We start from the raw sequence: 24,337 nt of genomic DNA on the forward strand, positions 1-24,337 counted from the left end.
TCTATGAATGTGCCACATCGAAGAAAAATGATGAAACTGCTCTGCCTTGCGAATTATGTTCTCAGAACTCGGAGCATAGCCTACCAAATACAAATTTAACTTTTATCAGTGTTAATAATAGTCTAATTCTAACTATACTGAAGATTTTGTGCCATGCGTTTGTGCTCAAGATAGTAATCCGTAAACTTCGAGCCATAAGTGTCAAATTATTAGGCTAAGCAACAATTTGGATCCAGTCGAACTGGACAGACGACTTAACATCGAATCAGCTGTAAGTTTCGCATAATTATGCAATTTTATCATTTAATATTACAAGTTTAATAATTTCATATTTAATTATCAGTCATTTTCTTTCGTTTTAGCTGAACGTTCATCCGAGTGAATAGCCTATACTGTTTTAACAACAACTTTGTCGTTGAACATCAATAAGTCGATGTCCTGCCAATGCATTAGGCTACGTTGTATAGGCTCTCATTTAGAACAGGAATACGTTTCAATTGTACCGGGGTTTGGCTCAAAGTTAGACTGGGGACATTAAGACATAAATAAAGATACGGAGTTTTGTAAACACAAAAGATGTGAGTGTAAAAATGTATTCACGCGAGCATAGTGAACGCTATAAAGCGCGCTATATTTAGACTGTCTTAAAAATATTACGCGTTAAACCAGCCTCGTGCCTATGTCCGCAGCACAAAGGGTTTGTTGATATTCCACACCCTGTCCTGTTTTTTGTTTTCATATAATTATGACACAAGGGTATGTTTCCTGAGGTACATATTGTATCATTTTCTATAGTATTGTGAATTTTCCCATAAGCCTCAGCACTATACTCCTGTTGCCGTGGAGACGGGTGTGTCGAGGGAAAACTTCTGACTTCATGGCTCATGGCTTTCTGACACGTCGAAATAATAACCCAATGTGAGAATTTGTTAATATTCATTTTCTGATATTTCTCTATAGGCCTTACGTGGCACAATATTTCGAGCAGTTCTAAACTAAGAAAAAAAACATGAGTCTCGAGGTGATAAGCATGGTGGTGAGAAATTAACATATTTCCATTGATACTTGATTAATTTACAACAGCACAAGAAATTACAATTGCAATGCAAGTCACGTTAAGTACACAGACAGCATGGATGATATTTCTCAGTCAAATTCATCTGTATCATAAGCGATAGGAAATATTTTCGGAGACTCTTTTGACATCATTAAATATAGCTGCTGTGCCATTCTGGGAGAATATTGGGAATTCTCTAAATGGTTAACAGGTCTGCTGTTTGTTTTTACTGTGATCATTTGGTTCACTGGAGATGGAGAAAGATGGTGCTGTGCTTTGTGTGTGTGTGTGTGTGTGTGTGTGGGGGGGGGGGGGTTACCCTTACCCTGCTACCCTGTAGGGGATGTGTAGCATGGTGACCCCAACCAGTGTCACAGACAATATGAGGTTATGGTTTGATGTTTAATCCATGTTGTGTTGGACACAATTTGTTTTAACTGTATCAATTTATCAGTCCCTGTGTGTGTTGGTTGATACAACCTTTTGAATTGAAATATCGCATAACAAAACCATTTTAACATGAATGCTGATGTTGTAGATGCTTGTTACCCATTCTTAGTTGTATTGCACGTGGGAAGAGAGGAGGAGAGTTTGAATAACCGTTTGCTGAAACTTTGTGAGGTTAGAGGTGAAATAGGTCCCCCAGTGGGCCTGTATCTGAGTATGTTAAGCAGACTATGAATACATGCAGGAGTGTTGTCAATTAATGACTCATTATTCTCACTGTTTCTGTGTGTGTAGACTGAAAATAATGTACTTATTTCCAGACATGTACAGCCAAGGTAAACTAAGGGGACCAATCCAATCCACTCTCTTTATTCCAGATCTCATTTTACATAATTTTTTGAAAAAGAATATTAAGACAAACTTGTTGAAGATGAAATCCAACCTTATACTCTTTGTTATGAGCAAAGAAGAATTCTCAAATTTAGGGAATGACAGGAGGACCAAGATCACATTACATCTTTTTACTGCCAATAAAACCTTTACATTTAATAAAACTGTGTTACGTATTGTCATTGAACATATGCCACATGTGCAAGTAGAGTCACCCCAGCTTCCACTATACCATATTAACATCAAGGTTTTCAGTCAGTCAACATATTTAATCTTACTTTCTCATATTATTCTTATTCTCTTCCTTTCAATGTTTTCCTCATGTGTTTTTAATCATTGTTCTCATTTTCTCACATGCTTGCTTGCACAATTTAACTATTTGTTGAGCACAAATGTACACACACAGTTCATTCAACAGCACAACAACAGCACTCTCAAAGCACAGATGCTTATGTCCCTAATTTCTCTATTTTTGCCATCTTGTGAATCTGTGCTATAGAAGGAAAAAGCATCATCAAAATGCAATGATGTCACCTTTGTTCTTGCTGTTTCTCCGCTCTCTCTGTCACATTTACACACATACACACACACACACACACACACAGGTACAGTACGGATGGTGAGATTTCTCCCTGGAAGCTTCCAGCCTCCCTCGCTGGTAACCCACTTATCATGGTCCATAGTTGATTAGGTTATCTAACAGTTGCCTTGGTTATGAGGTAACAAGTGTTTGTGCTGCCTTGACCTTTCCCTGAGGAAGTGACTTTTAGTACACAGAGAATGCCCCAGGATACCTCTCTGTCCATCACGTGGAGAACAATCAATAAATTATCACCGGGAGAGAGGATTAAAATGGTATCCACAGAGACCAGGTCTCACCCTCCTAAGAGCTCAGAACACCTCAATTGTAATCTTATCTTTCCCTCTGTTCTGGTTCAACACTCCTGCTGTCCAATTTCATAATTCCCATTCAACAGGCCTATAAATCACCCATGTGCCTGTGGGAGATAAACCCACCTCTAAGGTTTATTACCAAATAAGACAAGACAGTGGGTTTTATTAAACCAATGAATCATTCATACGTTTCACTGCTCTCTCTTCCTAATAAGAGTTTTTTGTCTCCTGTATGAGCAGAGGAGGCAGAAAAACCAAGGAGAACTTGTGAGAAAAGCAGAGGGAGGTCTCCGTGCAGTCAGGAAATTTCAACAAAGTCGTCGGAGCACAGCGTCATGGGAAAACAGAACAGCAAACTGCGACCCGAGGTCCTCAATGACCTGCGTGACAACACAGAGTTCTCCGACCACGAGCTCCAGGAGTGGTACCGGGGGTTCCTGAAGGACTGCCCAACTGGGCACCTTACCGTGGAGGAGTTCAAGAAGATCTACGCCAACTTCTTCCCGTATGGAGACGCATCAAAGTTTGCTGAACACGTCTTCCGGACGTTTGACACCAACAGTGATGCCACCATAGACTTCCGGGAGTTCATCATTGCCTTGAGCGTGACGTCGCGTGGTGGCCTGGAGCAGAAGCTGCGCTGGGCCTTCAGTATGTATGACCTGGACGGCAACGGATTCATTAGCAGGGCAGAGATGCTAGAGATTGTACAGGTCAGTTCCAGACTAAACCATCTATTGATATTCATGCAATACATGCAATTTTTGCATACTTTGCATGCTTACTTTAGCAGACACTTTTGTACATTTAGTAATTTAGCAGACACTTTTATCCAAAGTGACTTACATTACATTTAGTCATTTAGCAAACGCTCTTATCCAGAGCGACTTACAGTAAGTACAGGGACATTCCCCCCGAGGCAAGTAGGGTGCCTTGCCAAGGACACAACGGAATTTGGCTCGGCGGGGAATCGATCCGCAACCTTCTGATTACTAGTCCGACTCCCTCACCACTCAGCCATCTGACTCCCTATCTGACTTACATATTTTAGATGTACAGTCAGTGCCGGTCCTTCCTATAGGCGACATAGGCAGCTGCCTAGGGCGGCATTAAGAGGGCGGCGGCAATTTCCCAAGGGCTTGAAGCAACGGCCCCGGTGGATGTAGGAGGTATTGCATGTACGGTTAGGTTTCTGACTCTTCCGGTCGTTTTTATTCTATTAACTCCATTCAACATTCACAAAACTGTCTCCCCCAATAATTTTTGTTTGATTCTCGAACCTGGCTCATACTACTAGCCTTTTCATAGAATAATTTTTCCCGATTTTTTCTAAGTTTGAAACCAATCCGAAATTGGTACACTAGCAACCCATTTATTTGCTTCGTCAATGAAAGTTGCCTGCAAATGTGCTCGCGGATACTAACAGGGCACAAGCACAAAAGTTCACATTGGCCAATAGCCGATTTACATGAGCTCTTGGAGCTAGGGAAAAAAAGAGCCACTGTTTAAAGCTAGACAGGAAGACACGGAAGTGGAAAGATGGCCGCGTCCAGTCTCGCGCTCTCGCTTGCCTCACTGCGCCACTGAGCACTTTTCATAGAAATGAATGGGGACGCCATCTTGGAAGACAAAAGTAGCTTACTCTAGTTATATTAACTATGATTAATCCTCCCGCTGACCTTGAGTTTCAAACTACCAGCAGAGGGCGCCAACCGCGGCACGTCATATGTCTATGTATCTGAATGCTACGGTGGCCCTGAAGTGCAAATGACACCCACTAACATGAAAGCATCCCCCAAATGAAAACACTCCCCCCGAATACGTGGCAACTCCCCCCAAATAGGATGACGTGCATACCTCCCCCCAATACAAAAGTACGCTCCCCCAAATGGGAAACAACATTACTGGATGGATGCAGTAAATAACAAGAAATAAGAAATTGATTGACAGAAGTACAAAATGCTAGCCTGACGTTATATATATAATTTAGTCAGAATATGAGTCTGAAACCGCTCCTTTGGACTGTGAGTATGGCTCTTCGCTAAATTGGATAGACCAACCAATCAGAGCAACGTAATATGTTGTTTGTTGAAACAGCGCTGTTTGGTGACGTGGTTGATTACGTTACTGTTGATCATCTGTCCATCATCGTTTAAAGCCCGCCCTGACAATTTCATTGGTCCAAACGGCTCCTGTTTGGACATAGTTTTTCCCAAACCGAGCTACCCCAGACCCAACTTCACGAACAAATGTTTTGGTGGGTGGGGCTAAATTGGGCTGGCAGCCAGACTAACAAAATGCAATAGCCTGACAGAGTTACGTGCACCAGGATATTTATTTGGGTATCGAAGCATGTAGCAAATAGTAGGCTACTTATGCAAAAGCATAAATTGCGTGAAAAAAAAACGTAAAAATCGAACGACTACCCTGGTCCACGTAACTTTCATTATCATGAACTTGATCGTTTTGGTTGGAAGGAAAGAAGAAACATTTGTGTTAACAATTCAGAGTGATGACTAGCACTAATAAGCGCAGGTAGTTCAGGCAGGGCAATCGGGCAGCGCGCGTCATTCATATATCGGGGACGTAAGGAGTCTTACTCCACCTTCCTTTACTCCACCCACTACCACACCCATGTTAGCAGCGCATATCCATTGGGCCACGTCCGATAAGGCATCTTTAAAAGACGCGCGGATATGCACACACTCACCCCGGTCGTTGTATGATCACTGCTGCTGCCACCCTCCACCGTCCCCTTCTCCCCCATGCTGTCTGTATGTCTATCCATCAGGGGGATTATATTTCTATTGCTCCCTGCCTCATATGTCATGTATGTATGTGTTGCATCGAGGAAGCAGGGAGTGCCTCCCTTAGATCAGTGGTTCCCAAACCTGTCCTCAGGGACCACCTGTCCTGCATGTTTTAGATGTTTCCCTGCTCCAACACACCTGATTCAAATGAATGGGTCATTATCTAGCTCTGTAGAAGCTTGGTAACGAACATGCATTTGACTCAAAATAATATTTAAGTTACTTAAGTTTAAAGCATTAAGGGCCCTTCTTTACATAATTAGGGAATAGATGGGCTTCAGTTACGTAAACACACCTCCAACTTTTCCCCTATTTTGGCGCTGGAGTACTGCCATGAAACTTGGTGAGACGACCCACTGGACTATTATTAAGATTTTCCTACGTTAGTTGTGGGCTATAGCCTATCACTTAACACCCGACTTCACTACGCTGGTAACACATGGAAACCATGTGTTTACCACGATAAAAACGATATCCGATCAATTCTCAGAATGTAAACATTTTTTTATAAAAAATCCTGATTGTTGATTGTTTTGATTGTCAAGCCAACATATTTGTCCATTCTTTCTAAATAGTGTGTTTAAGAGCGAGATAGACGATCTGTCATAGCCCCCAATAAAGCAGAAGAGAAACTGAATCCTATGCTACATCACAAACCAATTTAGATATTTGGGAAGACTGACGACACAAAGTTAATCATAGAAGTCTAGAAGTAGCCTAAGCCTACATGGAGTTGTATGCCCCACAGCACATATTTTACAAAGACTAAGTCAACAAAAACCCAAATGTTGCCACGTTATATTGGGATGCTTTTGCGACGGTTGTTGGAGCAAAAGGTTGCCTAAATATAGCCCATGCCATGTTTATGTGCCTTATGGTTACCATGTCAGCTTTACATGTGAAAAAGGAAAGCTCAGAGAAGGTGAAAGGCTTGGTGACCGGCGTGGAGAAATGCGCGTCCAGTGTCAACAGCGTCACGCCATTCGTAGCCGATTGTGGCGCTTCAGGGCACTTCACAGCCAGTGTGTCCCAAGCGTTAGGCTAAATGTACGGCCCTATTTTGCGATTTTCAGTAGAAGACTTAATGTAAACCTTCCAAATGTTCGTCTGGTCCAATGCTTGCGTAAAAGCCTTTAGTGACTTTCAGTGGCCTTTAGTCCAGAGATGTTGAGAGGGCCATCCCTGATTAACATGGACGTCGGTCGCTAGGGGAGCCCAGAGCATGGACGGACGGCGATGGCACGGATCATTAGAGGGCCGTCTCTGTTTTCCATGGACGGACGGCGATAGCACCCTGAATGGTTGAGAGGGACATCCATGTTTAGCAGGACGTACGGACGAGGATGTTGAGCTAAATGACAGCCGGCAAAGGCTACCACAGAATGCAGCTACAGCAACCTTGGATGACTCAATAGGTTTTGTCACGTTATTTTGTATGAATTGCATGTAGCCTACATTTCTTAATTTTTTCAACGTTCAACTATAAAATCTCATGACAACATAGATTTGAAAAACTACAATCACCTATAGATATAGGCTACATATATTTTAATAATTTAGTGAATTGTAAAAAAAATACTTAAACATTGTGTTATGACCCTTAGATATACGTTGCTTTTTCTGTCTTTTAAGCGGTCAGTTGAAAGTGTTTTATGGGTGGATTTGGAGCCGCCAATCAGTCACTCCAAATTTGCGCAGGAACCACACACTTTGAGCGGAGACAAATCTAAACATTGCAATATGATGCCACAAGTCAAGTTTTGAAAATATGCATTTAGCCTTGTAGCACCAGCAAAAGTCGTTTTTGACTATGGATCCGGCGACATATCTTCGGTAAAGTTGAGCCAGATGCAGCCTAGGTCTGGGCAGGACAGTTAAACATCATAAATTGACAAGGCTGTTCAACACACATATATAGGCCAGTTAATTAAGTTGTTAGTAGACCAATTATGATAGCACAAACAAAACTTTATAGGCCCTTTTTCGCATGGGCGGATGGCCGACAGTAGGGATGTTGAGGGCAGTCCCTGTTTAGCATGGACGTCCGTCGCTAGGGGGAGCACAGAGCATGGATGGACTGCGATGGCAGCTGAATGTTGACAGGGCCGTCCCTGTGTAGCATGGACGGACAGATGATAATGTTGAGCAAGATGTACAGTTGGACAGACGGTCGGGATGTTGTTTTAGATGCAAGCCGGTTATAGTTGTGGGCTGGCTGTAGCCTATGTCAGAATCCATATTTAGCATGAACATTGCCTTAAATAAAAATTATCAAATAGCAGTGTAAGCCAAAAGCAGATAAGTGAATAAAACTGCACTTGACATTATATGCATGATAATAGGACCTTTTTTTTTTTTTGCCTTAAATGTTTTATTCAAATACAAAACCCCACCAACAATATTAAATCAAATAATGTAACATAGATAAAAGCATAGAACCCGTCTCCGAAACAACTTTCCTGATATTAATTAATAGTTCAGCCACATTGGTACATTCCTTGATGCCTGTAAAGTATTCTTATAATGACCTAAGACAAGACGGCCCTCTCAACATCTCTGTCATCGCCGTCCGTCCATCGCTGTCCTTCCGTCCATGCAAAGATCAAGCCGCCATTTCCGTCCGTCCATGCGAAGACTCCCCCTAGCGACGACGTCCATATGGACGTCCATGACGCTCTGAGGGATTTAGCTGCCTCTCGGATTTGGAGATTGAAGCTTCAAACCTGTAGCAGGAAAGCCACTTGTGTCTGCCAGTGCTTCGAGGGAATTATACACTTGTGATTTACTTGTGTAATAAATACTGTGTTTTAATGTAATAAATAAATGTAGAAATATAAATAAATGAATAATTAATTATTAAATAAATAAATGTAGAACTGGATAGATAAATGCAGAAGTAAGTAAATATAGAAATAAATACATAGAGATTAATCCAATCTCTTGACCAATATTTGGTTATTTTTCATTTATTTAAGCATTTATTTATTTATTTAAAAAAAATTGTCCTCTATCCACTTTGCTTATGTGCACTGAAATCGTCAAAATAAAGTTTTTACCCATCTTACCTTTTTTTAGACTACGCAATGTCAATACAAAAATATGTAGGATATTGTAATAAATAAAGGAAACAAAATAGACAGACAAGGCTATGTTATCATCACAGATCAAATGATGCCCTTTTGTCTGTAATTATATATAATTGATTATATATAATTCACTAGGCATTCAGAAGCACGGGGCTCTGAAGGCCCACCCACTAATGAAATAAAAACATTGAGTGTTAAATTGGTTTTGTCTGTAACAATACGATATGTTTTGTGTTTTTTGCCCCCCCCCCCTCCAAAAACCTGTTTCTGGGTTCTACCTGTGACAATTGTACTGAAAAAAACACGGTTAAAACATACCCTAACCTGTATCCTGACCCTTTACCCACATCTCATACTGCCACACTTATTTCTACATTTCACTTGATCGTATACAGTAGGCTTTATGTGAATATGTGTAAAAAATATATTTGAAAATGTCATAGGGTCATTTTCACAATTCTCAGAATAGTGCAGTTGTAATTATATAGCAATGAAGAAAGGAAAGCAAAAGACGTATGTTATTCCTGTTTTCCACATTGGTGTTCTTAACCATAAAACTGTTAAACTGTATTTTTATGGGCTCTATATCAGTCTGACTTTATTTACTCTTCCACCAATGTGACCAGATTTGGCAGCCGGTTCCATATCAGTATTAGCCCAGACCATTGTGGTAGGTGATACAGGCAACCTGAATAAACATGCATTTTTAATAAAGTGTCCTTGAGGCATATGGCTGCTGTAATAGCAGTTGGCTCAAGATACTTTATTTTACTCAAGCCGATCTGATGCTTCTGACTGCAATAGCGAGAAGGATCTATTATGTGATCTGTCAATGTGACTCATTCACAAATGATAAGGATTGCCAATTTTACCACCGTAGGCAATCTACAAGATGGTGTCGTCAGTGATGAAGATGCCTGAGGATGAATCAACACCAGAGAAACGAACAGACAAGATCTTCAGACAGATGGACATAGACAATGATGGTGAGTTGAACTTTTTGAGCCTCTCCAATCTGTCACCCCTTTATAGATTTGTATAATCCTGGAATGACAAGTTTATCACATGGAGGGGGCATATACAATTTGACTTAATTTTGTTCTCCAGGACGTCTGTCTCTGGAGGAGTTCATCAAAGGAGCCAAGAGTGACCCCTCTATTGTTCGGCTGCTGCAGTCTGATCAGGGAACATCTCGATAGTTCTGAAGGCATACGTCGGAACAGATGGACTGAATAACCCCCTCACCAACACACACACACACATACAGTTGTAGTAATCAGACTTGATGTTTGATTTACCATTCATCATCATAACACCCCCTCCCTGGCAGCCATTTTATGTGCTCATTCAATGTTGCTTCAAATGTATACATTATTAAGGTCCTCATATCTGCCAGTGCCCTGGTTCACAATTCACTCTACATCAACGACTATTCTTTGTTCATACAACTGCACTGCTACAAGTGCGCTTCTACAACTAATATTCTTGATAATGTTCTAGTTTGATGGCTCTTTCTTAACTTGGATTAATTTAGTCAAAGTGAAGTGCCATATCTAATATTTTGATGTATTACACTACCAAGTATTACCAGAAAGAGGAAAACCATCTAAATCTGTATAATGGGCACCACTGCAATACTGTGCTCTCATGTAGTATGTAATGCATCCAGAAAGGAATTCATATCCGTTTCTCGTCAGGAGATTTCCCAGACGAAATATAATCTAAACTTGATTTTCCTTTCATATGTCACTCAAAGAAACACTACTCACCTCTTACCTTACTGAAGTTGTCTCTCCCAGAGAGTTTGTGTCATATTTCTGGGTTCGGATTTATAAGGATTATGTAGAAAACAACAAGCTTTTTTCCCCAAATATTTAGATCCTGCATCCAAACCTTACTGGTGTGGACGACCGGAAAACAACGCTGTATCACTCATGGAATGCAATGAGTAATGTTGACATTTTTACCAAAAAAGGTTAACCTGGGTTTCAGTGATAACTAAAAACATAATTTACAATTGTCTTGAGAAACAACTACAGTATGGTTAAAAGTACCTTAATTTCAGTTTAAGCCCATCCGAGGATTTCTAGTGAAAATATGTACGTGGGGAATTTGCATGAATATTCATGATGGAGCACCATACATGAACACAGCCAATTATTTTTCACAACCGCTCTGAGAAATGTCAAAGAAACAAATCTTAAAAGCTGTATCCACTAGTGGCAAACAGATCCAGAATTTACCACCCCCACACAATTTTTTTTTGTATAGATTTGTTAAGGCTTTACAAGTTAAATAGGTTCCATCAACTATCAGGAGTGTACCAAGTTCTTGGTAAGGAAAACCCTGCTAGTACCCTACAATGTGGTTGAACTGCTGTGTTTAGGTCTTGCATGAGCTCATATCTTCCCCCACCATGCAGCAGTTTACAACCCAAATTCCGGAAGAGTTGGGACGTTTTTTAAATTTGAATAAAATGAAAACAAAATGACTTTGAAATCACATGAGCCAATATTTTATTCACAATAGAACATAGATAACATAACAAATGTTTAAACAGAGAAAGTGTAAAATGTTATGCACAAAATGAGCTCATTTCCAATTTGAATCCTACAACAGGTCTCAAAATAGTTGGGACGGGGGGCATGTTTGCCATGGGGTAACATCTCCTCTTCTTTTCAAAACAGTTTGAAGACGTCTGGGCATCGAGGGTATGAGTGTCAGGAGTTTTGGTGTTGGAATTTGGTCCCATTCTTGCCTTATATAGGTTTCCAGCAGCTGAAGTGTTCGTGGTCGTCTTTGACGTATTTTTAGTTTAAAGATGCACCAAATGTTCTCCATAGGTGAAAGATCTGGACTGCAGGCAGGCCAATTCAGCACCCGGACTCTTCTATGACGAAGCCATGCTGTTGTAATAGCTGCAGTATGCGGTTTTGCATTGTCCTGCTGAAATACACAAGGTCTTCCCTGAAATAGATGTCTGTAGGGGAGCATATGTTGCTCTAAAACCTTCATATAGCTTTCAGCATTCATAGTGCCTTCCAAAACATGCAAGCTGCCCATACCATCATGGATGCTGGCTTTTGAACTGAACGCTGATAACACGATGCAAGGTCTCCCTCCTCTTTAGCCCGGAGGACACGGCGTCAGTGATTTCCAACAAGAATGTTGAATTTTGACTCGTCGGACCATAGAACGTTGTTCCACTTTGAAATAGTTCATTTTAAATGAGCCTTGGCCCACTGAACACGACGGCACTTCTGGACCAGGTTTACATATGGCTTCCTTTTTGCACAATAGAGCTTCAGTTGGCATCTGCAGATGGCACGGCAGATTGTGTTTACCGATGGTAGTTCCTGGAAGTATTCCTGGGCCAATTTAGTAATGTCATTGATACAATCATGCCGATGAGTGATGCATTGTCGCCTGAGGGCCCAAAGACAACGGGCATCCAATAAAGGTCTTCGGCCTTGTCCCTTACGCACAGTGATATCTCCAGTTCTATGAATCTTTTGATGATGTTATGTACTGTAGATTATGAGATTTGCAAAGCCTTTGCAATTTGACATTGATGAACATTGTTTTTAAAGTATTTCACTATCTTTTTACGCACTCTTTCACAGATTGGAGAGACTCTGGCTCTTTAAGACATCCCTTTTATAGCTAATAATGTTACAGACTTGATATCAATTAACTTAATTAGTTGCTAGATGTTCTCAAAGCTGAATCTTTTCAAAATGTCTTGCTTTTCCAGCCATTTGTTGCCCCCGTGCCAACTTTTGAGATCTGTAGCAGGCATCAAATTTGAAATTAACCCATTTAGTGGATAAAAGTGCAACATTTCTCAGTAGAAAATTGTTTGTTATATTGTGAATAAAATATTGGCTCATGTGATTAGAAGGTCTTTTAGTTTTCATTTTATTCAAATTTTAAAAACGTCCCAACTTTTCTGGATTCGGGTTGTACATAAATAATGAAGTGCAGATGTTTTTATTCTCTTTATTTTTGTAACAAAAATTTCATTTTGCTTAAACACAATTGAAATAAAGTTGTGTAAGAAAAATCTACACAAGGCGTCCCACAGCATCCCCCGTCCTGCACAGACAATTACAATCCACCAACATTATCATTTTCTTCTTCTTTTTTCTTTTTTCTTCTTCTTTTTTTTTTTTTTAAGTAATATCAGGCCGGGCATGAGAGAGAAATTGGATTAGATCCTGATCGAAGATAATCTGTGTGATTAAATTAAAGATAAGACAGTTCCACTGAATAGCCATGTTTAATAAACTGGTTAGGGTAGGCCATGCCCCCTACTCTCTGACAGACAGGACGACGGGAGAAGCTGCAGGTGACTGTGTCTCTTCTGGAGCTTTTCAGTAACAGAGCGACCCAGCCTCCGCTTCGTCCACAGGAGAGGAAGAAGATGGGTAACGCTGAGCTAGACAAGACTAGATCAAACTGGATTAATTTTTTTATGATGGGCTCACAACTCGTCCTTCCCGAAATCCTCATCTAGATCCACGTCGCTGAGGTCATAGTCATCCTCCACAGGAAGCTGTGGATGACAGAAGAGAGGATGAGACTAATGAGAAAAGGCATGTTACCAGAATATCAATAAGGAGAAAGGTCCTTGTCACAATTTATATTCAGAAACTTTGTTGATAAAATCTACATGGGATTATAGGTGACCAATAATGAACACAATAAGATTATTGGAAAGGCACATTTTAATATACATTAGCTCATTTGTAAAACAAAGGAGAGAGCTATAAAATCATCACCCATCCCTAGTCTTAAAACATTCTGCACTCACCTCTCCGTCTTTACCGTCCCATGGTTTAACAGTGTGAATCTTTGGCAACGCCCCGCCTCCCACTGTAGCAGTGGAGCCACGTCCAACAGAGAGATCCCTGACCATGAGAGAAGAAAATAGAACATTAAAAGAAACAAACCAAGGACTTACAACTGATTTGTCCTTTTGAATTTCATTAAAAAACAACAACATTGGAGTGAACAGCAGTCCCTACCTGAGGAACTCGTGAATGCCTGTTTCACTAAACGAGCCCTTCAGCAATGCAAACTTCATCTTGCGGGCGTTGATGGCTGCCATGGCGGGGTACCCGAACCCTCCAATGCCCAGTACTAACTCCAGGTCCATTTGGGCACCGGCCTCTGTCCACAGCCAGCTATGGATGAGAGAAAGATGTGATAGAAAGAGAAGCATGAAGATTACAATTGTGCTCAAACAAGAGTCTAACTACCAGCCTATAATAAGCATTGTGCATCAAAAGCAGAGATCCCTGTGACAATCAATACCCCCACATCTTCTTCTTGTACTTCTCAGCCATCTTCATCATCACCTCCAGATATCCATTCCTGCCACCTGCACCTGTTTGAAGGCAAAAACAATATAAGTCTCGAGCATCTACCAAGGACTGATGCCAGTATATTTAACACATGTCCCTCCACTACTGCCGGTTAGATATCTCACCTGTGTCCAGAATGTGTGGCAGCACGGCAATAACACAGAGCTGGTAGTCATCGCAGGCCTTCTTTAGGATATTCCCGTCAAGTATCTGATACACACACCCTTGTGTCAGTCAAACATTATGTATAAAGTATAATTTTTTTAAGACGAGTCATGGTTGATGCATACACAGATGTCCTCTGTTGTCCACTCACCTCCAGCAACTCAGGAGGAGGGGCATTGTCAGAGAACAATTCCATAGCTCTGGCGATGATATCAGAGCGTGTCCGCCCGCCTTGGTAGTCTTCAGGCTCCTCCCCCTTACGGAAGATCTTAATTGTGGGGAACCCACGGATCTGCAAACACAGAACGTTGTTTCAACATCAGTCCTGCTCTCACACTACTAACCTATGGTGACCATAGTTGATAATGATCTAGCGATAACAGATGCACTCATGGAACTTATAAAAAGAAGAAGCAGGTAAAACCAAAATGACTGCAATAATGAAAGACATATATATATATATAGATTTATTTTTTAAATAATATTTAGGGGTCATGGTTGTTGGAGATGTTCCTGCTCACCCCATAGCGGCTGGCCAGGCCCTGGTGCACAGTGGCATCCACAGCTCCCAGGTGAATCTTGCCGTTAGTCTGCTCCTTGACGGCAGAGGCAGCAGCCGCCCACTCAGGCTCCAGGCTGTTGACTCATAAAAGTGGCTGGAGGTTAGAACGCAATAATGATTGCTTAACCCTTGTGTTACCTTAGGGTCATTGTGAACCTTCAGTCACTGTGACCCACCGTTGTGTTGCAACAACTTTAGCCAATATAAAAATAAAGTGAAGCATTTTCTTTGAACAGTCGGGCTGTATCAGACCCCCAACAGTGCGAAGGGTTAAAAGAAAATGCTTTTTATTTGTTTTTGTATTGGGTAAAGTTGTCACAACACAACGATGGGTCGTCGTGACCCAAAGGCAGCACAAGGGTTAGAATTTCAGACAACCCGCACAAGAGCAAGTGTCATTGGTTTTGTATAATTACAGCGCTGCCTCCTGGTGATGTCCTCGAGTGACATCCTCGAACATTTCATCCTCGACCAAATTTGTTGCATTTACAGCCAATGATGATAGTAAATAACGGACAAGCTTAGTGTGTGTATGAAATTCATGGATAGTTGTGCAGTAGGAAAGTATAAGTCATTATGTGGGGGAAAACTCACTTCTTGCAGTGTCCACACCAGGGTGCAAAGAACTCCACCAGCCAAACCTCCCCACTGTCCAGCACAAGCTTTTCAAAGTTATCATCTGTTAGCTCCAATACATCTTTCTTACTGCCTCCACCACTGTTGCCACCACCGCTCTGAAAAGATTAGAAAGACAAAGTTTCAGTAGGCATGAGAACTTGTATTTAGAGAATTAAAGAAAGCAGATTTATGGATCCTATTTTGGGGTCCCTTTTTTATTAAACCTAGTGGCCAATAAATCTAGTTTTCCTGTTAGATAACCTAGTTGAATGTAGCATGGGAAATAGGACACATTTAAAAGTTAACAATCTCCCAAAATATTTTGGGATTACCCAAAACTCCCATTATTTGGGAGTGGTTGCTCAAGTCTTGAGTGTTATACTGTACCCCTCTGCTGTAGTCTGAGCCTCCAGACTTGCCACTCATCCTGTCCTTCACCAGAGACCGAAGAGCTGTTAGGGCCCCGTCCACGATGTTCTGGCTGCTGCGCCCACCTGAGGAAGACAAGACACGGGATAACAATTTGCAAGACAAAAGCAGAAGTTTAGGGCAAACCTGTTCCCACGAGGGCAACAATCATTTTAATACATGTCCAGTGCAGCATTTAGCACTGAGTCACCAAGTCTGTCTTCAAATTGAGCAGGAAAAAAGGTATACAGGAGGTTTGAGAAACCTTGATAATCATCTGGCTTGTTCTTATTGGCTCCAAAGATTTTGATCGTGGGGAAGCCTCTGACACCGTACTGGCCGCCCAAGGACTTGTGTTGGTCGGCGTCAACGGCTCCCACTTTGACAATACCCTGATAATGACAGTACAGGTTACTTTTGATGTATAATGTGACAGATATGCACAGTTGGCAGCAATCTAATAAAGTAGTACCCATTGTATTACAGTATGTTAAGACAGAAATGAGCAGTCTTGACAAAACTGTTAACCTTCAGGGCAGAGGCAGTTTTCTTCCACTCAGGAGTCAGGCTCTGACAGTGGCCACACCTGTTAAGGCATACGGTTCAGTTCAGGCACCCACCAAAGAAAGAAAGTGTCCAAATTTGGCATGGTCTGTCCATAAGACCTCAATGTTTGACCAACAAGACTTTCTTTTAACATCAATAAGTAAGCATACATTATATGTCTCATATGAATCAATTTGACAGTACTGGTTCAATTCAAAAGTTAGAACCTAGAGAGGGTTCAGACTCCAAAACATGGGCTCCTCAGAAAAGTTGCTTGAAGCACCTACTCACCAAGGAGCATAGAACTCGATTAGCCACAGACTGTCACTCTGAAGGACCTCACGGTTAAAGTTGGAGGGGTTGAGTTCAACCACATCGTCACTGGCGGAGTAGAAGCCCTGGACCATCAACACCAGGGAACACCCCAACACACCTGGCATGAGGGAAGCACTGTACTGTTGATGTTTGTGAGTCCATTGCTGTTCCTGCGTTCATTGCTTTGTTAGACCAATCAGACATTATCTGAACTGTAAAGTCACATCAACGTCATTAGAGCTTGATACAGTAGCCACAACTCAAGTTTGCTATCGTACAATTGGCTAGCAAAAAGCCAACATAAGACAAGAAGTGTTTAGATTGTTAGTTATAAGATAATATCAGTGGCACTTCTAATTAAGATAACGAGCAAATCAACAATGCATTTTGCTTGATATACATAGCTAGTGTTTGCGAGATATTTGAAGCTAGACAAGACTATTGTAGTTGGCTAGCTTTAGCTATACAATACATAATAACTAGCTGCACTAAATGGCTAGCAAGCAAGCATTTAGCTACTTGCACACACACACAACGCATCTGCTTTTTTTTAAGACACATTTCTTACCGAGTAAAAACAGTCTCATTGCTTAAGATGTTCTCCGTCCACCTCTTCAACTCCTTAACAAGTCAGTTAGCAACACCTGCACACAGTGCAACGCTACCTAAAAAGTGCACAACAAAATCTTACCGTGGCCCACATTGATTGGTCGCTTGACGGCTGTGCTGGTCCATGTCCAATGAGAGCACGCCGTGTAGTTTTCGAGCCGGTAGAGGATGTCGTGTAAAAGATATAGGATGTATTGACCCTTTTGCAATGGGCGCGGCCATCCGCGTATTCTCATTTCCGGTTTAGATACTTTCCGCTTTATAAAAGGTACTAAAAGAGAATGTTGTAAACAGGCTCTGGTACTAATTTAAGGCTAATAGAGATGCCGAACTGTGCAGTTCGTGGCTGCAATAGCTACTGGAGAAAATGGAATCAGACCCTGTGTTATCTTTGTTTTGACAATGGAAAGAAGAGGTCCGAGTGTTGTGGGCCACATCAGGGGCGGTTTTAGGCACGGGCAGACCGGGCAGCCATTTTTTCATGTCATGTGGGGGGCGCACGAGCATTTCAAAAAAAGAAATATCTGCGCAGTTTTCTCTTATCGAGGGGGGGGGGGGGGGGGGGGGGGGGTTGCAAGTGGATAAACTCACAATGTGCCAGAACCGCCACTGGGCCACATTCACTTTGCACCGACCTCCAACCAAAGTTGAGGATCTGCGTCCCTGGCTGAAGGCGCTGAAGTTTCCTTTTGTCTGCTCGTATCACTAAAGTGTGTAATAAGAGATAAACCAGCTACATTTTACTATGTTTTTGTGTTCAAGTCATGATATTAGTAGATACAAGATTATAACCAAATGTATGGGCATGGCTTTGAGCAAAACAACTGCTGCAATGCATCTAAATGTAATGTAAAGCTTTTGAAACAACGCAGCAATCAGATTATTTAATAGATGCGTCTTTCTAATTGCCATTAGATAGGAGGGAAGATTACTAGTGCACAACATATCGTGTAATTTTTAACACGTTGCCTAAAGCTTGTACTAAAGACGGGCGGTCCTAGCACATTTGGCGCTCTAGCCGAGCTTCACTCGTGGCGCCCCCCCCCCCCTCCCTAAAAACGCTATTTTGCCCTGCAAGACTGCATTTCTTTCAAATAAACACAACAACGATCACAACGATGAACAAACATTAAATAAAGAACGAAATCCCTGAGAAAATGTCAAGTCTGTGCAGAACTACGCTCGGGCCACGCCCCCCTGTTCTACGGTGTACACACTAGTGATGGGAAGTTCGGTTAATTTTACTGATTCGGGTCTTTGAATCTCGTTGAGTAAAATGAACAAATCTTTTTTCGAGTCATTCGTTCATTTTAACGGGGGGGGGGGGGGGGCTATACGTCCACTGCAAACACGTATGATATTCTCATGTAGGTTAGTGCATGACATGTGCACCAGCAGATACTATTTCAAAAGAAATTCCTGCATTAAAATAATGTATCATGAGTTTGTATGATTTGGTCATGTATTATCACACTAGCATGTAATTATCACATCAAACAATTACACTGCACTAAACTGTAAGTGTAAATGTAAAGTGAAAATAACAAAACCAGTCAGTATGATGACTAGAGCGAATATCATTCACGTCTTACTAAAACAGCGGCCACGAGAAAGGGAATAAGAAAACTGTTTCTTCTACTAAAATACAATGCGGGTCATGTGAAAAAAGGATCCAAAGACCCGTAGAAAGACCGAGTCGGGAAATGAACGAATCGTTCGTTTCCTCTAGCTAGAGAGCCTATGCAGGTCACGTGAAAAATGAACCAAAGACTCGTAGAAAGACCGAGTCGGGAAACGAACGAATCGTTAGTTTCCTCTAGCTACAGAGCCTATGCAGGTCACGTGAAAAATGATCCAAAGACTTGTAAAAAGACCGAGTCGGCAAATGAATGAATCACTCGTTGAGAGGACTCGTTACTCCCGAGTCCTTATAAGGATTCGTTCAAAATGAACGAATCGTTCACGAACGACACATCACTAGTACACACTGTGCACGGTCAAATTCACTCCCTCATCGCCTGCAAAAAATGGGATTCATTCTCGAACGCAGTTAAGAAGAATTTAAGAAGGAATTTAATCTGAATTGGATTTAGGAAAATATTTGGCATTCATTAAAGTTATCTCATCTGGAATTTGTTCTGAACTTCAGAAGACTTTCTGAACTCGAAACAGCAGTCGTAAATCGGCCAGAGTTGTCTCAAAAATGCGATTCCTTAAAAAAAACACAAGCATCAAAGCAATCGCATTTAAGAAAACTCTGTGTTTAAAGTGATAATGAAGTTATGAGAAATCGTTGGTGATTGCGTTCACATCAACTTTACAGACTATGGCAAGCCGTTTTATCATTTAAACAATTAATCCTTGATATCCAAAATTTGAATTCTGGATATCAAGAATTGCATTTTGGATATCAAGAATTCAAATTTTGGATATCAAAAATTCAATTCGGGATATCAAAAATTAAATTCGGGATATCAACAATTCGAACTCTGGATGTCAAGAATTCATTGGTTAAATTATAAAATGGCTTGCCATAACAGACATCCTCGGATTTATATAATTATAATAATTAACCTTGCTTAGTGTACACTGTTAGATCCAGTGGAGAACAATTCCACAGCTCATCTTACTAGTATGATGTTGCAACGATGCACCGGTTGCTTTTCGCTTGGACATAACTTGCGTTCCTGTTGCTTTCCTAATTGTGTTGATTCTGACTGCACACGTCACTGCTGTTGCGTGCCCTTATAAGGAGCTGTCGGGGCGTGTATGTATGCAAATTCAGGAGCACGAGGACGTGCTTTCAATTAAGAAAACTCTTTCCCGGGGAGCACAGGTCAGAAAACTTCTGCTGCGTAGGAACACATTTTCAAGTGTTCATGAATTTGGCGGATGTCTTTTTCTTACGTTGTTTTTCCGAAGCCCGTGAGAAACAATTCAGAAGAAACTTAAGAAAATGTTCGAGAATGAGGCCCAATGTTTTTTTAGTAGGGTGAGTCCAGGTAATGTGGGACATCAGGTAAAGTGGGACAGTTATGCATTTTGATGATTTAATATGTGCAAAACCGACATCCAATCACCAGAGCTGATCTTGACTCATAAATACAACACTTCTAGTCATTATGCAGTGGTTTTTATTTGTCTGATATCATCTGAGTATGCGTGATCTGGCTTGACAGGAGGTCCGTGCAGAAAAAAACGCATCTAAAGTTCAGCGGCATGTGACATTCTATTTCTCAATGAAACGGCTGGCAAAGGAATTTAAATTAAGTTACAATGAGTACTATTGCAGCATAATGAAGGTTTTAACCACTGATTGAAACACACACAAAAACATTTTTAAATAATGCTTTGAAAAAACGTTTTATGTGACAGCATTTTTCAGGTAAAGTGGGACATCTAGTAATGCTGTGTTTATGCTATAAAAGTAATTTAATTCGACAGTTCTAAAATGCTTAATACCAATGCATCACACTGCACTTAAGTTCCCAACTAAATAACAACTTACACTGTCATCGAACCAGCGCTCTCAGACTTGTAAGCATGACCGCTAACGCTAGTCCAACAAAATGCTAACGCAGCGGGACTAGCTAGCTAGCACAGACTGCAGATCACTAAGGTTTACATCAGTTACACTTTATGCCTATTGTATAAGTCAAACCCCACAACTAAATGAATCTTGCCACACCCTTGCACCTAGCATTGTTGTATATAAACAAATGATTATTATAGTAGCATTTAGCAGACTATAGGCTGACAGACGATGACTGTCCCACTTTACCAGACAAGCTGTCCCACATTACCTGAAAATGCTGCCTGAGTGAGAGAGGGTGTCATGTTATGTTTGAAATTGTGTAGCTTCTATAATATTGTGTATTCCCATTTCTTTCCAACATGAAAATGTTCCTAAGCCCTAAAACGATTCATAAAAACACCACTGGGGCGAGTTAAGTTATTTTGTAAGTCTACTGGAGCCTCTACCAAAAAGTGTTCCACATTACCTGAAATCACCCTATTCTGTTTTGTTGATGGCTGGCAAACAACAATCTTAGAAGGTCTGGGTCACTTGTGGTACATATTCACTCATTTTAAGCAATCAATCTACCAGAACAAAATTAGACAAAACGGAATTCACCAAAACTTCATGACACATCGAAAATGACGCAAATTGCGGTACAGCTGAACTTGAACTGATGTTTTGACTGAATGGCAATAACAAGGAAAGTCAGAAGTCACTGGCTAGCTAGAGTTAGCTAACTATCTAGCAAGATTACATACAATCCATTAGTAAAAAGTTGACAATACAACACTTGGATTTTTACCAGTATTCCTCACTTGTTGACAAATTGCCGTGTTTGTCTTCCTTAATGCCTAATGCAACAACACTACAAATATCTTACTCGTTGCTAGCATACCTAGCCTGGCTGCCAGCCCAACTTAGCTCCTCCCACAAAAAAATTGGTCAGGAAGTTGGGTCTGGAGGGGCTCGTATTGGGAACAAACTATAGACAAGTTAATGAGCCGTTTCCGCTCTACTTCCTGAACTGCTCCCTTATATGCAATCCACTTCCGTTCTGGCGGGCTGGGTTTGTTTTGCTAGCTAGATCCGTTGTGCCGACAAAGCACTGATATCGCAGTGACAAAGAGGATATACAATTTACAACATGAAGAAAAGTGGTTCGGGAACGACGTGCGCGGTAGTTGGTTGCAAACACTTGAGAAAGCACCTGAACGAGTGGTTAGATAGAGTGCTACGACCAGTTTTAAAACCTAGAATCGCCTCTAGAATCGCCTCTAGCCTGTTACTGTTAGGCTATACTACAGAATTGTTTGTAGCCTATTCACATTTTGTTGGTGTTCCTTTGTCCTATTGTTGCAGTGGATTTAATAATTATACATTGATATATCAGTGTTTATTATGACCAGACCATCCTCAAATCTCAAAGCAGAACAACTATTTATCAGCCTGCATTTCAGGTCCACAACCCCTGGTACCCTGAGTGTGCTTTCTGCCTACCAACCAGTACCCAGTAGGGGTACTAGTAACCCCTACCTCCTGCTCTGCATCCAGCGCTGGGCCCAGCCTCCTGCTCTGTATCCAGCGCTGGTCCCAGCCTCCTACCCCTACCCCCTGCTCTGTATCCAGCACTGGTCCAGCCTCCTAGCCCTACCCCCTGCTCTGCATCCAGCGCTGGGCCCAGCCTCCTGCTCTGTATCCAGCACTGGTCCCAGCCTCCTACCCCTACCCCCTGCTCTGTATCCAGCACTGGTCCAGCCTCCTAGCCCTACCCCCTGCTCTACATCCAGCACTGGTCCCACCCTCCTGCTCTACATCCAGTGCTGGTCCCAGCTTCCTACCCCCTGCTTTGCATCATGCGGTGGTCCCAACCCCCTTGCTCTGTATCCAGCGCTGGTCCCAGCCTCGTAGCCCTACCCCCTGCTCTGTATCCAGCGCTGGTCCCAGCCTCCTACCCCTACCCTCTGCTCTGTATCCAGCGCTCGTCCCAGCCTTCTACCCCTACCCCCTGCTCTGTATCCAGCACTGGTCCAGCCTCTTAGCCCTACCCCCTGCTCTGCATCCAGCACTGGGCCCAGCCTCCTACCCCTACCCCCTGCTCTGTATCCAGCACTGGTCCAGCCTCTTAGCCCTACCCCCTGCTCTGCATCCAGCACTGGGCCCAGCCTCCTACCCCTACCCCCTGCTCTGTATCCAGCACTGGTCCAGCCTCTTAGCCCTACCCCCTGCTCTGCATCCAGCCGTCCCATCTCATCTCGTCTCATTATATGTTGTTATTATTATTGTGAAATGTTTGTGTATGTTTGTGTAAGTAACTGATTATTGTTTGTTTTGTATTTAAGGACCATCTAAAAAAAGACGGGCCTTCGAGGCCCTAAGTCAGGATCTCCCTGGGCAAGTTTCCAACGTCAAGTATGATGTTAAACGTATCCCTGGACTACTGAGACGTAAATCTGTAAATACCAATCTTTTGTTAGTTTAGTAATGTTTTACAGTTTTACTTCAGAAAGAAGGATCGCTTATCCACGTTGTCCTATTTGTGTTGCTTTAAGGACCACAAGAAGAAATCCGTGAATACCGGTGTTGGTGTTGATGCTGGTGCGGGCGTTGATGCTGGTGCTGGTATTGGTGCTGGTGTTGATGCTGGTGCTGGTATTGGTGCTGGTATAGATGCTAGTGCTGGTGTTGATGCTGGTGTTGGTGCTGGTATAGATGCTGGTGCTGGTGTTGGTGTGACTGCAATATCGCAGTTACTGTTGTCAGTTTGAAGAAGAAGAATCAAAGTTCCGTTCGTCGTTGTCAAACGGTTAGAGCAAAGGAATCTTTCGTTAAAGTTCCTGGTGGTCCAGTGAGTTGCTGATTGAGAAGGATAGGTCAGATATGTCGCGAAAATATCCGGTGAATCCTTGCGAAAAAGCAAGGTTTGCTTGTGCGTCAGGGTTTTATAATCCTTGCGAAAGGGGGGTATCCTTTTGGAGGTGAACTCTTTGATTGGTCAGTTACTCACACCTGGGCGTCCATCCTGAGATTGACGAATGGGTGTGAAGTAGTTGACAACTTTTCAGAGTTCAGCTATTTCAAATGTCCATGTATTTCTAATACTTCAAAATATAACAATACAACATTAATAAATGGTTTAGTTTGTAGATTAAAATCATTTTGATTAACTGATTTATCATAACAGGAAAGGATGTTACATTAAAACATCAAATTATATCAACACAGCATAAAAGGGAAAGCATACATTATAACACATCAACTACTGTCATTGAAATAGTGTCCATAAGCCATGTAGTCCTTGAGCATATGTTTGTAAATCCAGAAAAGTTAGTCTTTCCTTAAACTCCTTTGTCTGCATACTGTAAGGCTATTTTGGTCTACCTTCTGGCCCCATGCTGGGCCAGAAGCTTTGAAGGTTCTGCTCTGGAGATAAGGACAAAGGGGGGAAACCCCCTTTCTCCTTGTCGGGGGTAGGGGAAAGGTGTGAGGGTACGTGGTTTGTCTGTTGGCTCTGCTACACAAGTTAACCAAATATGATATGTAATCA

The 24,337-nt window shown here is 41.8% G+C and overlaps 2 protein-coding genes and 1 long non-coding RNA gene across 4 annotated transcripts; 2 read left to right on the plus strand and 1 right to left on the minus strand.

Annotated features, from left to right (window-relative positions):
- Window positions 1–12,858, plus strand: hpcal1 (hippocalcin-like 1). Of its 2 annotated transcripts, none has more exons than XM_047049577.1 (4): window positions 1–271; window positions 3,029–3,501; window positions 9,565–9,670; window positions 9,792–12,858. In XM_047049577.1, the coding sequence occupies exons 2-4, from the start codon at window positions 3,124–3,126 to the stop codon at window positions 9,881–9,883; spliced, it is 576 nt and encodes a 191-aa protein (XP_046905533.1). In that variant the 5' UTR covers window positions 1–271; window positions 3,029–3,123; the 3' UTR covers window positions 9,884–12,858. The 2 variants fall into 2 exon arrangements, with proteins under 2 accessions (XP_046905533.1, XP_046905534.1); XM_047049578.1 differs by lacking the exon at window positions 1–271 and adding an exon at window positions 280–918.
- Window positions 12,670–17,350, minus strand: pdia6 (protein disulfide isomerase family A, member 6). Its single transcript, XM_047049576.1, has 13 exons — window positions 17,233–17,350; window positions 16,641–16,782; window positions 16,332–16,389; window positions 16,069–16,195; window positions 15,783–15,889; window positions 15,372–15,511; window positions 14,737–14,851; window positions 14,367–14,507; window positions 14,176–14,260; window positions 14,001–14,073; window positions 13,712–13,870; window positions 13,498–13,594; window positions 12,670–13,239 (listed from the first exon to the last, which is right to left on the minus strand). Exons 1-13 carry the CDS (start codon window positions 17,249–17,251, stop codon window positions 13,168–13,170), a joined length of 1,335 nt encoding a protein of 444 aa, XP_046905532.1. The 5' UTR covers window positions 17,252–17,350; the 3' UTR covers window positions 12,670–13,167.
- Window positions 16,738–23,489, plus strand: LOC124487331. The gene is made up of 3 exons (XR_006958361.1): window positions 16,738–16,816; window positions 23,133–23,245; window positions 23,343–23,489. It is a non-coding gene; the product is annotated as an uncharacterized LOC124487331 (long non-coding RNA).
- Window positions 23,490–24,337: the final 848 nt, after the last annotated feature.

Source organism: Hypomesus transpacificus, chromosome 26 (genome assembly GCF_021917145.1).
Source record: "Hypomesus transpacificus isolate Combined female chromosome 26, fHypTra1, whole genome shotgun sequence".
In the NCBI taxonomy this organism is placed as follows: domain Eukaryota; kingdom Metazoa; phylum Chordata; class Actinopteri; order Osmeriformes; family Osmeridae; genus Hypomesus; species Hypomesus transpacificus.